At 34.4% G+C, this 17,859-nt stretch overlaps 2 protein-coding genes across 2 annotated transcripts; one reads left to right on the forward strand and one right to left on the reverse strand.

Moving 5' to 3' along the window:
* The first annotated feature begins 288 nt into the window (after positions 1-288).
* LOC120083066 (H/ACA ribonucleoprotein complex subunit 4-like) lies at positions 289-6,657 on the forward strand. Its single transcript, XM_039038595.1, has 4 exons — positions 289-2,055; positions 2,189-4,773; positions 4,860-5,021; positions 5,230-6,657. The coding sequence occupies exon 1, from the start codon at positions 314-316 to the stop codon at positions 2,021-2,023; it is 1,710 nt and encodes a 569-aa protein (XP_038894523.1). The 5' UTR covers positions 289-313; the 3' UTR covers positions 2,024-2,055; positions 2,189-4,773; positions 4,860-5,021; positions 5,230-6,657.
* A 2,587-nt stretch (positions 6,658-9,244) lies between these two features.
* Positions 9,245-14,756, reverse strand: LOC120084029 (protein CANDIDATE G-PROTEIN COUPLED RECEPTOR 2-like). Its single transcript, XM_039039933.1, has 7 exons — positions 14,611-14,756; positions 12,287-12,596; positions 10,786-10,977; positions 10,147-10,306; positions 9,953-10,055; positions 9,768-9,849; positions 9,245-9,438 (listed from the first exon to the last, which is right to left on the reverse strand). The coding sequence occupies exons 1-7, from the start codon at positions 14,754-14,756 to the stop codon at positions 9,361-9,363; spliced, it is 1,071 nt and encodes a 356-aa protein (XP_038895861.1). The 3' UTR covers positions 9,245-9,360.
* Positions 14,757-17,859: the final 3,103 nt, after the last annotated feature.

Here is a 17,859-nt window from a genome sequence, read left to right on the forward strand (position 1 = left end):
CTCCTTCATTTTGGAGTTGAAGATGCTTTTGAAAGTTCCATGCTTGAACTGCCCGAAGGATTGTCTGAACATTCCCTTCAGGGATTCTATGATCTCACGTACAGTGATCATGGGCTCATGCTCCTCCATAATCTCACGTGCAGTGACCTTCCTTAAGAAATGGTTTCTTAAAAAAAAAAAAAAAATGCTTACAAATTTCCCGCGTAGTGAAAACCCTGCTGTCCTCCAAGTTGGGCTCCCCTAAAACCCTAGAGAAGTTGTTTCTTGAAAAGAAAAAAGCTTGAGAAGTTCAGCCACGTCGAAGCACAGGAGCATGTCATCGGCTGTCGGTTCCGACGAACAGCCGTGGAAGGATGTTGTTGACTTTATGATCAAGCCTAGCAGTGTTGCTCCACCGGTGGACACATCTCAATGGCCTATTCTTCTGAAAAACTACGACCGTCTTAATGTACGTACTGGTCATTACACTCCTCTGCCGTCTGGTTTCTTGCCTCTCAAACGGCCTTTGGCTGAGTATATCAGGTATGGTATTCTCAATCTTGATAAACCAGCGAATCCTTCGTCGCACGAAGTGGTGGCTTGGATTAAGCGGATTCTTCGGGTTGATAAAACGGGTCATAGTGGTACTCTCGACCCGAAGGTAACTGGGAACCTGATTGTGTGCATTGATCGAGCCACACGACTTGTGAAGTCGCAACAGGGTGCGGGTAAAGAGTACGTGTGTGTTGCTCGGTTGCATTCTGCTGTGCCCGATGTTTCTAAAGTTGCTCGGGCTCTGGAGACGCTCACTGGGGCTGTGTTTCAGAGGCCGCCGTTGATATCTGCTGTGAAAAGACAGCTTAGGATTAGAACTATATATGAAAGCAAGCTTCTTGAGTATGATGTTGATAAACATTTGGTTGTATTTTGGATTTCTTGTGAAGCGGGAACTTATGTTAGGACGTTGTGTGTACACTTGGGTTTGATTCTTGGCGTTGGAGGGCACATGCAGGAACTTAGGAGGGTGAGATCTGGAATTTTGGGTGAGAAGGATAACATGGTTACAATGCATGATGTGATGGATGCCCAATGGGTTTATGATAATTTCAAGGATGAAAGCTATCTGAGGAGGGTAATTATGCCTCTTGAGGTGGTTTTGACAAGCTATAAAAGATTGGTTGTCAAGGATTCTGCTGTTAATGCTATTTGTTATGGTGCGAAGTTGATGATTCCAGGGTTGTTGAGATTCGAAAACGATATTGGAGTTGGGGAAGAAGTTGTACTTATGACCACCAAAGGTGAAGCCATTGCTCTTGGTATTGCAGAGATGACTACTGCAGTGATGGCAACTTGTGACCATGGTGTTGTTGCAAAGATCAAAAGGGTTGTGATGGATCGAGATACTTATCCAAGGAAGTGGGGACTAGGTCCAAGGGCATCAATGAAGAAAAAACTTATTGGGGAAGGGAAGTTGGACAAGCATGGGAAGCCAAATGAGAAAACTCCTCAGGAATGGCTGAGGAATTTGGTTTTACCCACTGGTGGGGACTCTTTGGTTGCAAGTGTTTTCGCTACCGACACTGCAACTGCTAAGCCTACTGCTGCAGAAGAGACAGGAAAAGATGGCGGAGGGCGGAAGCGAAAACTAGATGAAGAAACTGAAGCTGCTCCAGGTAAGAAACTGAAGGCTGATAAGGCTGAAGATGTTGAAGAAGAAGTCGGGAAGAAAGAGAAGAAGAAGAAGAAGAAGAAGAAAGACAAAGAGAAGGGTACTGCAGAAGAACCTTCGGATGAGGAGAATGTTGAAAATTCAGAGAAGAAAAAAAAGAAGAAGGACAAAGAAGCTAAAGAAGCTAAAGAAGCAGGTACACCTGAGACAGAAAAGTCCAAGAAGAAAAAGAAAAAGAAAGATAACGAATCTGGAAATGATGATTCTCATATACATGCAGCTGATGTTCAAAATGGTGAAGCAGATGGTCATGTTGATGGAAGTGAGAAGAAAAAGAAGAAGAAAAAGAAGAATAAAGAAGATGCAGAAGAATAAGATGAAGGGATCGGATTCTACTTTATATTTGGGTAACTCTGATTGTATGGCCATCTATTTCAGTTTCTAGATTTTGCAAGTTCTTTTATTATGCGATTTTGCAAGTTCTTTTATTATGCATTTCTTGTAGAATTTTTGTTTCAACATTTCGACTCTAAAATGTAGGCTGCTCGATTCTCCAAATCTTCCTTCCTATGCCTTCTTGGATTTATTTCATCTTTTGCTAGCTGATGATGTTGGTGATGACATTTTAAAACTAACAAATGTTGGATTATAAAAGAGCTGGAGACTGGAAGAGCAGGAATGGCTATATACATCTATGACAGCAAGAAAATCAATGTTGTTTTTGTTTGTATATTTTATGATGTGAAATCAAGGTGGCACTTACTAGTTTGCTTATTCCCAAATATGGGTTTTGGTAATTTTGTTGGTTTTTAGTACATCTAGATTTAGATTTTACACTTCAAGTTTTTCGATATTATATTTGTTTTCTGCAAACAATTTAATTTTTCATGGCCAATCAAAGATTCGATGAAGGGTCTTGAAGAATCGCACGTTCTTGTTTGACCAGATGATATTTTGCCTCTATGATTAAGTGCTAAATCTGAGCTATATCATAATGTCAGCGAACTTAACACAATTGCTTTGCTTACAATTTTAACTATATAAATATAACAAAATCTATTATTGTTCTTATTCTTATGATTGAGGAATTGCAATAAAACAAAGAAGACCTCACAATACATGGTCAAGGGCAGTGGTAGCGAGATCGAGAGTGAGAGTAACATGAGTATCAACAGCAACATTTTTACTAGATATGTTATAATGAGACAGTGATCGAGAACAAGAGCGAGAGTGCAAATTATATGACCGAGAGAAGTGAGAGCGTGAGTTTATAGTTTGTATATGTACAAGTTATAATGAGAACGATCAATAATGAGAGCGAGATCGAGAGTTTAGAGAGATTTGTACCAGTAAGCTATAATGAGACAGTGGATATGAGGAGGTAACTATCTCTCCAATCCCAGCAGCACAATTGAGACCTGGAGAAAAGCTGGTAAGTGTTTTTATTATTATTTGTTTTTTTTTTTTTTTTCAATCTCTGAATGTCTTTGCTCAGTCAAGAATTATGAGACATATGTCTAGGGTCATTTTTCTGTAATTATGGCATTGGAAGGCATGCCAAGCAATTGTGGCTAAGATGCAATTGTCAGATTTTCATACTTCACTTTACAAAGATAATTGCAATCTTTCTATGAACGTCTTAGGGATCGAGTTCTATAATAACTGCTTTTTAGATCTTTTGTTGTTTCTGTCTACTCCTTTTTTAGATATAATGTTCTCACGGTGGTATTTACTAATGCTAGACAAGATTTATCGAACTTAAGTACTGGGAATAAGTTCCTATATTCTTATTCACGGTATATTAGATATTCTTATTTACGGTATATTAGATATTCTTATTTACGGTTCGTTAGATATTGTTCTATATTATGATCTGTCAAGATATGTATAATATTGAAGGCATTTTTAAAAATGAGATTGTATGAGAATTTTTGCGGACTATAAAATATGGACCACTTTACTATTCTTTCTACACTCTTGTTTCTTTTAGTTTTACTTGTTTCAGTAGCCACATTTTAAGTTTTTGATTCTGCATGTGTTCTAAAATTTACTCACATCTTATAATGTATATATATTTTCTGTTTTCATTTGCTATTAGATCGAAATAAAGGAGTTGGATGATTTTGCTTAAGCTGCTTTTCGTGGATTCTAATAATTGAATTGTATACAGAGTCGCATTTTTGACACTGCTTATAACACTAATGAGAATATACTAGTGAGCTATCTCCTTTCTATTTGTGGAAAGCTGACATCTTTAAATTGTACGTATTATCTTTCTTGTTCTGGTTGTATGATTATTTCTTTTAGGTCAGCCATGATCTCCATTCTCCGTGAGGTTTGTACTTAGATGGTTGTAACAGAAATGCTTTGCTCCTTTGTTTGGATGTAATATTTTGGTCATTAATTCATTTATGATGAGTCACACCTATGGGACATAAGCCCATAGCACAGGCCTTTCTGATAAGGTATATGCCTTTACTGAGGTGATAGCAGTTGGAGAGTTGCATCTACCCTGATATGGTCATCTTTGTGTTATATGATGTGTTCTTGTAAATTATTATTATTCTTACTTGATCATACTGCTAACAGAAATGGAGGACAACTATTTAGAATAATTTTTTGCTGATGGTGTTTTCGTGCTTTTGGGTTACTTTAGTCCTTTCCGGTTGGGTACATTTTCCAACCAAAATTTAGAGAATTATACGAGTAGCATTATGGTCCCGCTATGTACAGAAAGATATTTCTTAAATTCATGTGCATTGAATGCATTACGGTTTTGTTTTGAGTTCCAGATTTCACAGCATTTCAAGGATGGATATTTGCATAAAGATGAATTTAAGATAGTTTATTGCATAAAGATGAATTTAAGATAGTTTATTGCATAAAGATGAATTTAAGATAGTTTATGTTGCTCCTATGAAGGTAAATAGCTTTCATTCGTTTTTTAATTTTCTGGGGAGGGTGTTGGCATGCGAGCTTCTTTTTTTTGTCTGGTGTTGTATATTCTAGGCATTTGCTGCGAGGTCACATCTACTTTTAGCCATCGTTTGTCACCCTTGAATGTTACTGTAAGAGAACTAACTGGAGACATGCAACTTTTGAAGAATGAACTTGAAGAAACTCAGGTTGCTTTACTAAATTATTCATCATCAATTATCTTCTCAGTTGTTGAAAGCAACTAAGGCTGTTTCTGCTTTTCAATTGACACCAGATGATAGTGACAACACGTTAGAAATAGGATGTCATTGCTCGCAAAAGCAGTGACATGTCACTGTCGATGTTGGTGAAACTCTTAATTATTGACGAGGTACATCTTTTAAATGATGACCGAGGGCCTGTAATTGAGGCACTAGTTGCACGAACTCTTCGTCAGGTAAATTATTATAATACAAGTTTTTATTGTGTTTTATCTGCTTTAAGTGGACATGTTTTTTTTCCTCCTGAATCATTGAAACGAACATAAGTTGAGATAATATATTATTACTAGTTGTCATGGCATGTTTCCATTTAAAATGTTTCTGAATTAGAATTCAAGGAATATATGGCGTGTTCCTGACTATTAATTTTCTGTATGTTGACAGGTGGAGTCAACACAAATAATGATACGTATTGTTGGCCTTTCAGCCACCCTCCCTAATTACTCGGAGGTTTTCCTTCACTATGTTCTGAAGATTCTTTTGTATGATTATCTTTTAGTTGGCCTTCTTGAGCCTCATTATTTTTGGCTAGCTGATTCTAGTCACTCTATCTGAATCTAGGTTGCACAGTTTCTTAGAGTGAATCCAGGAACAGGACTTTTGTTCTTTGATTCTAGCCGTCCTGTGCCTCTTGCACAACAATATATTGGTATCAGTGTGCATAACTTTGCAGCTCGCAATGACGTGTTAAATGAAATATGCTATGAGAAGGTTTTTACGTTTATTTAGGATCTATGCCAGATTCTACTTTGGAAAAGAACTCCACTGATTTAACATTTCAGTTCAAAACATTTGGTGTAAGGTTGTTGATTCATTAAAGCATGGGCATCAAGCAATGGTGTTTGTTCAATCTCGAAAGGACACAGCAAAGACAGCAGAGAAGCTGGTGTCCTGTTCCATTCTGTTCATTTGTTGTATGTTTTGTACTTAAGTTCATATGCTTATCAAGAAGAGTTATTTTGCACTACAGGAGCAAGCGTTAGATCACCACATGTATGTTAGTAATTTTTCTTTTGGTTATGAGAGCTCTAAAAGATCATGAAAGGATTTTGAATCATTTTGGCTCCCTGTGGTGCAGATGCATTATAAATAACCTGAATTTTTTTTTCTTTAATCTTCTTCCTTTATTCAATTTATTTAACAAAGGATTGATTTGAACCATTCTTAAATTATTATGCTCTTATAGAAGAATAAATTTAGGGGTTCCACTCTATAGAAACAAACATGGATTGGCTTAATATCCGAAGCGGATCTAGTGAGAAATTTATCCAATCAAATTATTCAGAATACTTATCAGAAAGGTATAATTCTGTGAGTATTTTTAATTGTCAGTTTGAGAGAGGCAAGTAGATCTTGATTAATGGATTTAAGTTGGGAATCGGTAGAGTTCATCTTACTCATTTACAATGTGCAGATTTGATTTTCTTCTGTTCTATAAGGAAGATTCTGTTATCACTCTTAACAATACTCTATTCACATGTAAGGAAATTTCCAGTCTCAAGATCAACAGAGCTAGCATTGATTATTTTGAGGAGACCGACATCTTGAGATGAGATAATTACATGAACAGCTCGCTGATGTATCTTCCTCTATGGATGAGAATATTATATTGGCTAGTGTCGCCAAGCGGTTGCTCTGTTTTCTGTTTTCCGAGGGTTATGCTGTCTTGTCCTGAGTCAGTTTGTAAAGGTGCGGAGAGAAGTCAGTTTGTAAAGGTGTGGAGAGAAAGTATACCTCTCAAATTTGTCACGGGTAGATACATTGTAATTCCAACAGTGTTGTCTATTCCAAAATAAAGGTTTCTTATCACTATATCAATTATTTAATGAGTAGGTAGATCCATAATTCGTTGATCCATGATCCATGATATTTTCCACTAATCCAGTTATCAGCAACTGTCAGTCCAATAACAAGAACAGTCCTAAAAGTAACCTTTTGTTGCCGTTCTTATGTTTTACCATAAGTTGTCTTGAGATGTCACTCTGTGGTAGTTTTCGTATTATTTCCAAGAATTATTCATTCACATATGTGGTATGTAGTGAACCTGATGTCGGACATATGTTGGGAATCTTTCATGTTCTTTCTTAGTTCTTGAGTTCTTGACTATCTTGTAAATTTCTTTAAGGTTTTCTTGTTTAGAACCTTATCTAGTCTAGGCCAAAGTCTTTTATTATATTCAATCTTTTATTTTGTTTGTATTCTTTAATCAAAATATTAGTTAGTAAAGAGTCTGTCATAACAGCTTGTCCAGTTGAGTTTTCCAGCCCCTTTGGCCTATAAAAAGGGACTGCCCTCATTAATAAAAATTATTACTCGAGTTTTCTTTTGAATTTTGGGACTTTTCTTTCTTAGACTTGCAAAGTTTTTATTTTTTCTTAATATAATTCTATATAAAATCTAGACAGGTTTTATTATAATTTTCACAAAGTTGATCACAGGATTTATTGCTAATGAGAATTTTCTGTTTATTTACATCGAATGTAAATATTAACCAAACGAGCATGCAGAAAATGGTAGCTGAGGTTAATCCTATTCTAAATCAAACAATCCTGCAAAAAAAAGTCTTCCTCAAAAAAGATTTTTTTTAAAAATAATATTTTTTAAAAATATAATAACAAAAATAAGGTTGGAGGTAAATTTTTTCTAAGAATAGGTGTTTTGGAAAACTACAAAATTTGGGTAGTGAAATGTGTATCGGGTGTATCGGGTACACGATTGCCATGTGGCAAACTCGTGTACCTGGTACACGAGTACCGTTTAATCCAGTCAGCACCACGTCGGCTGACTGGTTGATCGGTCTAAACTCGTGGACCCGGTCCACGATTTGCATTTTTTCGTTTTTCTTTTTTTCTTTTTTTTGTTTTAAAAAGTTTGTTGACTTTTTTTTTAATTGTAAATGTACAACAATATTAAAACTTTAGGAATTAGTCCACAAATTACTTCATTATTAAGTTTAATTATATATCTGATCTACAATGAAAACATCTTATACTCATATTAAAAAAATGTCATGATATTGAAGAATATTTACGATTAGTTCTTTAATTTACAATTTGAAAATGAAAGTTTACATGAAATTTAAAAATGATCCTCCTGGCCCTCATCTCTCGTGGGGTTGTCTTCGTGTCCCTTTAAATTAGGTTCACCATGTTGTTGTCGTTTACGACGAATACATAATACCCGGTACATGATTTAAAAACCTATTTTTAGGAATACTTTTCCTCCAACCCTATTTTTGTCATTATATATTAAAAAAATTCCTCAAAAAATGAAAATTCTTAATCCTATGCACTCAATATATAAGAATCAATGCTTGGAATTTGGATGTTCATGATTCGACGTCAAGATCAAAGCTGCAAAAAACAAGACGTGGTGAATCCTTGACCGTTGATGGATTAAGAATAAGATCGAGCATTAAATTATCATCAATAATCAGTAATCTTAAATAATCTGAAGTGCTCTTCGGGACATAAATAAACCGATTAGTATGTTCTGAATATATTTATCATTCTAGTTCAATGATGAAAATAAAATCAGGTTTAGATTTTATGTACAAGTGGTAAATGCCTAAATACAAGTATATAGTTATCACATCTGTTGGAAGTGTTGTATTATCCTTTTTTTTTTTGCCCTTTTCCTTTTTCTTTTTCTTTTCACAGTTAAGTTCTTGAGGTCTCTACTCATTTCTTATGCTAATGGTCTACCAATAATTTGAACGTTGGGCTTGATTGGTGATTTAGAAACAAAGTAATCAATCAGAAATAGAATTGTATTTTATCTTTTCAGTGGTAGATTTTTAAAATGTTTTTTAAATTGTATGATGATATTTTTAAAAAAAAACATAAAATAGTTATAGTTGTTAGATAAATATTAAATTAAACTCAACTATTATAAATTAATTTTCACATGTATTTCATTCTATCAATTTTGTGTAATCTTTATGTTACAATATTATATACTTTATAATGTATTATGTTACATATATATGTTTGTTCTATATATTTTGTTTTTTTTTAAAAAAAATGAAATGGATTTATAACATGAAATAAGATATTTATAAATTTTTTTATCTTTATACAATTCTACGTAAAATCTAGACAGGTTTGTTTTTATAATTTTCACTGGGTGGATAACAGAGTTTAAAATAAACAAATTTACCAAACAAATATTTTCTAAATCTATTTGATTTAGGTTGCATACCAAACATGCCTGAGCAACTCAAATCCAATCCTCTCATGAATTTTCACATGTATTTCTTGTAAACAGCGACCGAGTTGATCCAATAGCAGGAGGCAACACGGTAAATGCATCATGAATTGATTCTTCCAAACCTTAAAAACTAAGGGGGAAATAACTCAGGCAAATTTCCTCACTGGTTTCCAACAAAATAAACAATTGATTGAGATAATTAGGCTTTATTGCTAATGAAAATTTTCTGTTTATGTTTTATTTACATCGTATGTAAACATCAACCATACAAACATACAGAGATAGGTTTTCTCTCAAGAGTTGAGGCTAATCCCACTCTGAATCAAAGAATCCTGCATCTCTCATTTCTGAATAGTACGCATTCTCCAAAAGGAAGTCTTCCTCCTGAAAAAATGAAGATTCTTAATCCTATACACTCGATATATAATAAGAATGAATACTTCTAGATTTATAAATATGAACTCTAGTTTACGTGAGCATAGTCCAGCAATAATTAGCATATGCTCCTTCATAAGAATGAATACTTCTACATTTGAAAGGAATGAATACTTCTACATTTGAAAATATGAACTATAGTAAACAAACATGAGCATAGTAACTGGCATATACTCTTTTCATTTGAAGTAACCCCATATTTGTTTGTACAGAAAACAAAAAAAACAAAAAAAAGAACTTTGGATGAAGAATCAACTATAATGCACAAAGGATTGCACCTGGAAAAAATCTGCCAGAAACGTCACATACAGGAAAGGAAGATACATAGAATGGTAGCTGATAACCGTGAAATTGTACAACCTACAGCATAAAGCACCAACTATGTAACTTCCAGAGATTAAGATTACTGAGAAGATAATCTGAACAGTAACTCGTAGGATAGTATAAAGGACAGTACAATTACCAGATGCCAAACCTAACTTCAAACGCAGCAAGCCCACTGGCGAAAAATGCTAAAGCGCTAACAACAAACATCACAGCAATGTAATTATAGAACGATGGTCTGGCTGTAGACACAACAAAATGACAACAGAAATCCCTGTTAATTTGATGAAAATGGGTATATAAACAACAATGAAGAACTGAATATGTGCTAACGTGGTAGCTTATCTCTCCATTTTGAGAAATGAACAAACAATACGAAGCCATATACTGCAGTTAGCAAGAACTTGTGGATGGTCCATACACCCCACCTTGCCCAGTGTGTACTACCAACCCCAATGAACAGTGGGATGCCAAATCCAAACACGTATATGACCTGAATTGAAGTTCATTTGGTAAATATGTAGATGTACAATTACCATAGCAGGAAGGGTGAAATTACAAACCTGACAGAAAACAAAAACTGAACTAAACTTCTAATTGAAATATGAATAGTATGAAAGGAGCTAATAAAAATCAAGCACAGGAGCCACTTCATTCAGCAACATAAAGTAATAGTTGTTACAATTTACAAAACAAGGAAAAGAGTACACTGATCACCATCCAGAAGCCATATATTCATCTTAATATAACTACCACCCTAAAAACGTTTGAGTTCTTTACCAAACAAAGTCATAATCAAGAAAATACAAGCAAAATGTTAAACAATTACAGTCGAATCAATTGATTGCCAACCAATAACTGTTCAAAACACGTCCACTAATTGAGATCGTGGTTATAAAATTCCATAGATTGTACTATCGAATAAGAGAAAATCGACCACACAAACCTCAAAGAAGTACATTCATATATTACCTTAAGAAGCACATCAACACCAACTAGAGTTCCCGAGATGATAAAATTGTGCAACAAGGCTTCCATCCCACCTGAATAATTTTCTTTGAGTAAGAAAGCCACCAGACTAATTTCCAGAAACAACATTCCAGATGATGTGAACAATGACAAAAGATTCCAAAGAACCTTCTTCCCGGGAGAGCATTCCCATGCCTGATTTACAGAGAATTAAAACAGCAAAAATCAACGAAAAGCATATCCATCTCAGAAATCAAATAACCGATGGAAAAGATATGTAAAATTAAAACTGCAGGGATAATAATACAGCATAATAAAATATAAGATATACTATGGCTTGGATAAGTTCTATGTCAAATTCCGATGCAGATAACAGGCACTTGCACTGCACGTGCTAGTAGCTCCATCAATCTGATAAACTTCAGAATATACCAAAAAGTAGTTCCAAGTCTAGTTTGGATTTAAGACTGCTTAGAGTTCTCCCATAAAATCAATGGAAAATGTTAGGAGCAGTATGAGTCTAGATTCTAGAATTCTTTGTTCTTTACTTCAAAAAATACTTCCATGATGATTAATGAAAAAGTACCTACGTTTTAACCCTGTCGTATACCCAAGGCGTAGCCACGTAACTGCAGAGTTATCACTTCTTAAAGTGTCCATATATCCATAATATTTAATGAAGGCTAGTTGATTCAGATGGCTTTGTCTTCAGGTGTCAGTAGGCCCAAACTTGTTTCCATGGTATCAACAAAGTTTTAAGAAGAATAAGTTGTTGTCGTTGGATGCAGCTAAGCTCTTTTTTTATGAATGTAAACTAAAAAGGAATACGAGGTTGAAAAAGGCTTGGTAGGGACTCTAGGATCTTGTTGTTTTTGGAGCCTCCTAGTCATTTTTTCCCCCTTCTTTCTTCCAACTCTGTAGGCCTTACAGGGGTTCGTTTCCTCTATGATTTAGTCTGATCAATTAGAGTGATTTTTTCCCCTTTCTTTTTTTGTTTGTAAAACTCATTCAAAAGCTCTCAGTGCAAGTCTGTAGAGAGAGGGTTTTTGTGCAATCACTACCCTAAAATCTTAGGGAGAAGAACAACTCAAGATACTCAATACACTAAGAAATCAAATCATCTCAAAGAAAAGAAACCAAGACAAAACACGTTTCAAAAGCCATTCTTCCTATGTTCTGGTTCTTACAATCTGAGAACTGTTTTCCTACATAGCTCTCAAACAGCCCCCAACTTCTTAAAAAAAATATAAGAATAATAATAAGGAGGAGGAGAAGAAAAAGAAACACACATCATTTAGCAGCAATGAAAAGAAAAACCAAGGCACGAAGAAAGAGAACAATAGGCGTGGTCCAATTCCTATCCCAGAGTACAAAAACGAACCATTATGTGCAGGTACCAGACACAAAAATATTTACCGTCTTACAAGAGAGCTCGTTAATTCAAAGCAAACTACATTTCTTTAAAGCCCTCCTTACATGATGAAAATAATCGAGAGAAACTCACCTGAAGAGCGCACCAAGCAAGATTTAGGAGCGTAGTGATCCAGAGAAGGGCATAATACGAGATCATTATAAACGAGCGACCAAGAAAAAACTTCTTCAGGTTCTTGATGGCGCTAATCGCCAAATAGATGGCGAACAAAACCGAGGGCGCAACCAAGAGAGCACTATACCACATTCCATGGCAACCGGAGGCGGAAGTGACGGCGGGGAGTCCTTGGTCTCCCCATTGGGCTGAAGATGAAAAACTCCCAATCGGCGACAAAGTATCTGAGGCAGCTGTAAAACTGCTGGTAAGGAATCGACCACATTTCCTGGAAGCAGCGGAATTAGGTAAGTATTGATGGATTATACTGAACTGAAGATCATGCCGACGCAGTTAAAGAATGAAGCATGGATGGAGTTTTTGCAGGAAGAGAAGGAGAAGAGAAAATTTGAAGCAAAGTTAATCGGATTTTGCTAAAGAAGAAGATGAATTGAATGTCCGTACGATCTAATCGATGGCAAAACGACTGGCATAATTATTCGATCCAATATGAAAAATCATAGAATTTTCCAAGACTTTGAAAGACCCTCTATCCTACTGATGAAGATTCTAAAAAAAAAAAAAAAAAAAAGAAAAAAAAAGAAAAATTGTCCAATAAAAAAAAAGTTTATTTTAGGATGTGAAAAATCGAATAACGTCCGTCCGAGTAAATTCAAGGTTTAATAATTTTATATGGTTTCCATGCCTTATAAGAGTAAATCCAGAATTTTTTTTAAAAATAATTAAACAAGAAAATAGGGGTTGGAGGAAAAGTATGAATCCAGGTGGTTTTAAAATCGTGTAATTTGGATACACATCCTACCTTAAATCCGGGTATACGATTAAGCGATGAAAGTGCGTCTGGTTATTGGGTACACGAGTACCTGGCCACCTGGCACGCCCAGTCTGGCGTTGCAGTCATGCAGGTTTGACTGAAGGAATCATGTACCAGGTACACGACTTCCTCGTATTAAAAAAATCTGCCCTTTCTTCTTCCTCACCAAAACAGCTCCTTCTTCTTCCTCACCGAAACCGCCACTTCTTCTTCCTCATCAAAACCGTTTGGATTGTTTTTGCATGAACGATTTCTTCCTCTCACCGATTTTTGTTTTCGATTTCTTCTTCTATTTTGCTTTCTATTTTCCAAAATCTTGTTGATTTTCCTCACCAAGGCCTCCATTTCACCAAAATCTTCCAAAATTTCGATTTTGCTCGATTTTCAGTTCTCTATTTAAGCCTCACCGAATCCCCCATTGTAGCGGTCGTGTTGCTCGATTTTCATACCTTTTTGGCTGCTGATTTTTGCTCGTTTCTGTGGTATATTTCTTGTTTTTTTCAATATATTTTAAACTTAGATATATATGTATATTTTTTGCATTCTTTCTCTAGTTTATGTATGTTTTTGGGCTGATATGTTATTTTTGCATGTTTTTGGGCTGAGTTTATGTATGTTTTTGGGCTGATCAATGAAATTCTTATATTTTTTTATTTGTATGTTTTTGGGCTGATTTAGTTTATGTATGTTTTTGGGTAGTTTATGTATGTTGTATATGTATGTTTTTGAGCTGATCTTATATTTTTTTTATTTGTTTGAGTTGATTTAAACTTAGAAATATATGTATGTTACACTTAGAAATCTTATATGTATTTGTTGGGTTGATCTTATATGTAAATGTTTGTAGATCTTAAATCATCTTATATTTGTTTATTTGTTTGGGCTGATTTAAATATATAATTTATAAATCTTAGATTTAGTCTGATTTAAATGTATAATATTTAGATCTTATATGTTAAAATTAGAAATTGGAGTTTGTTGGGTTGACATATTAACGTATTTTTTTGTCAGTTGAAAAAAACATAATAAATATGTCGATGCGTCCTGAAGATTTAGTAATTCTTGAACTTGGAAATGATGGAGATAATGACATTGACGTTGAAGTTGATGAATTATTTGGAAACGACAGTAGTAGTGAACATGACCTTGAGTTGGTACCGTCGGAAATGTTCAGCCAAATAGATTGGAAAATGACAAATTCAATGTGTGAACATATTGTGTAACAGAACACTACGAAATTGTCGTAGTGGAATCAAATCAGGATCTTTGGTATGTTAAATGTAAATCATGGAGTGACGGTTGTGCTTGGAGGCTACGGGCATGTCGGCGCAAAACTCATGGGATGTTCGAAATCACAAAACTTCAAGGAGAACACTCATGTTTGTTTTTAGAATTGACACAGGAACATCTGGATTCAAATTTCATGAGTATTGAAATTCAAAATTTGGTTAGAGTTGATCCTGAGTACCTGTGGCCAGGTGTGGCAAGCCAAGAGAAAAGCGTTAATTGTTGTGTTTGGCGATTGGGAGAAATCATATTCGGAGCTTCCGTATTGGCTGAGTGTTGTTGTTCATTACAGTCCAGGAACACGAACAGATTGGTTTTTCCTTCCATGTGCTAGGTACGACTATTTTTGGACGAGTTTTTTGGTCTTTTGGTCCTGCAAGAGAAGGGTTCAACCATTGTAGGTTATTAATCCAGATTGATGGAACTATCTCTACGAAAAGTATAAGGGAAAATTATTGACAACCTTATCTATTGATGCAAACGGACATATATTTCCCCTTGCTTTTGCTATCGTAGAAGGTGAGAATTCGTCTAGTTGGTCATGATTTTTGTGGGCATTGCGTGAATATGTTACCCAAAGAGAGGGTATTTGCTTGATTTCTGGCAGACATAAAGGCATTCTTGCTGCAATTAAATGAAGAAATTGTTTCAATACAAAATACAAATCGAAGCAACTAAAAAATTTGGTGTTCAAGGCTAGAAATCAACACCAAAGGCGTAAGTTCATTCAATGCATAAAAGAATTGAAATAATTGCACCTTGAATGTCTTGAATTTTTTTCAGACATTGACTTGGAAAAATGGACACAGTCATATGACGGTGGGTACCGCTATGGGTGGATGACCAGCAATGCAGCTAAATGCATGAACGATGTTTTCAAATGTGCTAGAAGGTTACCAATTATTTCTTTGGTTAGGCTAACATTCTATCGCACAATATTGTATTTTGAACGCCAGAGACAAGAAATCAGTAAAGCACTCAAAACACTCAATCGTGGGGACATATATACAAAATATGCCCGAAAGAAACTGAAGAGGTGGGAAAAACGAGCATCGGCACATACGGTGACATCCATTGACAGGAAAAGTCAAACTTTCGAAACCCTAAACCCTAAACCCTGAATAATAATGATTTTTCCCTACAAAGGACAGGATACCCAAGTTTTAAGCTTGAAAGAAGGGACATGTTCTTGCAATAAGTGGCAATCATTCAAGATTCCATGCTCTCATGTAATTGCAGTTTGTAATTACATGCATATGACATACCTACCACTTATTGATGAATACTACAAATTGTCCAATTTCAAGTGTTGTTATGAAGGCCGCTTCCATCCAATTCAACATCCAGATTATTGGCTAGAATTATCATTTACAGAAGTTCGTCCAAATGCGAACTTACTAAGAGAACAAGGTCGGTCAAAAAGTACGCACATTCATAATGAAATGAATTGAAGAGAAGCAAGCCAAAAAGTGCGATGTACAATTTGTAAAAGAGAAGGACATAATAGACGCATTTGTCCACACCGTACACTGGGTGCTTCGTCGTTTTCGGGTCATTAGATGTATTTTTTTTTACTTGTATATTTCATGTATTTGTATTCTTTATGTATTTATATTTTTCATGTATTTATATTCTTTATGTATTTATATTTTTCATGTATTTGTATTCTTTATGTATTTATAATGAATTTATGTGATAAATTCATTTTATGTAATTGTATTTTTTTTTTATGTATCTTTTATGTCATGGATTTTATTATATAATATAATTTGAACTTTTTAGGTAATGGAGCATGGTCCTTCTAATCCTGTATAATTGTACCAACAAAACACGACAGTATAGGATAGTTCTTCCACTATAGTGTTGAGTTGTCAGAGAAGGGAGGCGACTGCACAACATACTATCCCATTTGATCAACGCATTATTCTATATGTTTAGGAGGCAAGTTTAGCATGGTAAGAGATTTAAAATCAGACATTTTTCATATATATGATATGAATATTATTTATTATTTATTTATTTTTATTGTACAGAATAATTTTATCGGCGATGTTCAACAATATTCAATGCAGAACAACTTACCAGAATTGGGTTCAATATGTCAGCAAACATGGGTCAACGTAGAAGATATTATTCAACAAGCAAGACGACTCAATGTTGCTGACACTGATCGAAGACGTATTCGTCGTAGACAACAACGACAATGGGGTGAACCTAATTTAGAGGAACACGAAAACAACCCCATGAGGAGTAAGGGCCAGGGGGTCGTTTTTAAATCCCACTGTTGTATCATTTTCAAATTGTAAATTAAAGAACTAATTGTAAATATTTTTTAATATCATGGTATTTTTTTTAGTATGAGAGCAAGATGTTTTCATTGTAGATTAAATATATAATTAAGTTTAATAATGAAGGAATTAAGTTTAATAATTAAGTTTAACAATTAACTTTTTAAAAAAATTATAAGTGAATCGTGTACCGGGTACACGAGTTCGCTTGACCGGTCAATCAGTCAGCCGACGTGATCAGTTGACTGGATTAAATGGTACTCGTGTATCGAGTACACGAGTATGCCACATGGAAATCGTGTACCTAGTACACGATTCCACTACCCTAGTTTTGTCAATACTTTCCCAAAACTCCTATTCTTAGAAATTGTTTCCCTCCGAGCCTATTTTTGTCATTATTTATTAAAAAAACATTATTTCAAAAAAAAAAATTGTAAATCCAGTTTATAATGTTTAAATGTAGAATTTTTTTTTACCATGAGCGAATTTTATTTAATAGTATTATCATATATTCTGATTCAAGAGTTCACAAGAGGCTAAATAGTTTTTATTGACTTCACATTTGTACAGATAAAAATAATAGTTTTTATTGACTTCACATTTGTATATATAAATTAAACTATTGCATCATCGTCTAAATATGACCATCTCACATATTTTAGTGATCATACTCCTACTCATCTGTTTACATACATTTGTATAGATGGTTATTTTGTTCTGTATTTTATACCTATATAAAGTAATGTTTTCAAATTTAATTTTTCTTTCAAATACGATCACATTGAAACTTATTCATTCTCCTTCCATCCGAGCGAACTCTAATATCATATCTAATATCATATCGTGTAAAATTCCATCTCTATAATTAACTCATCTATTTTGAAATTATCTACCAGAAAACCAACCAAATACCAACCATTCTATTCTATAAGAATAGTATGGAATACTTTATTATCAGATCATGGACAATATAACAAAATACCACACTCCATCAATTATAAATACTAATAAATGCTAATAAACACCTATTAATATCTATCACTGTTTTGTAATATTTATAAACATTTTGATTTATTTTTATTATATTTGAAAACATCCTACTTTATTTTAGTTCTCATCTTTTGAGATGATGAAACAGTTCG

This window comes from Benincasa hispida, chromosome 8 (assembly GCF_009727055.1).
Source record: "Benincasa hispida cultivar B227 chromosome 8, ASM972705v1, whole genome shotgun sequence".
Classification (NCBI taxonomy): Eukaryota; Viridiplantae; Streptophyta; class Magnoliopsida; order Cucurbitales; family Cucurbitaceae; genus Benincasa; species Benincasa hispida.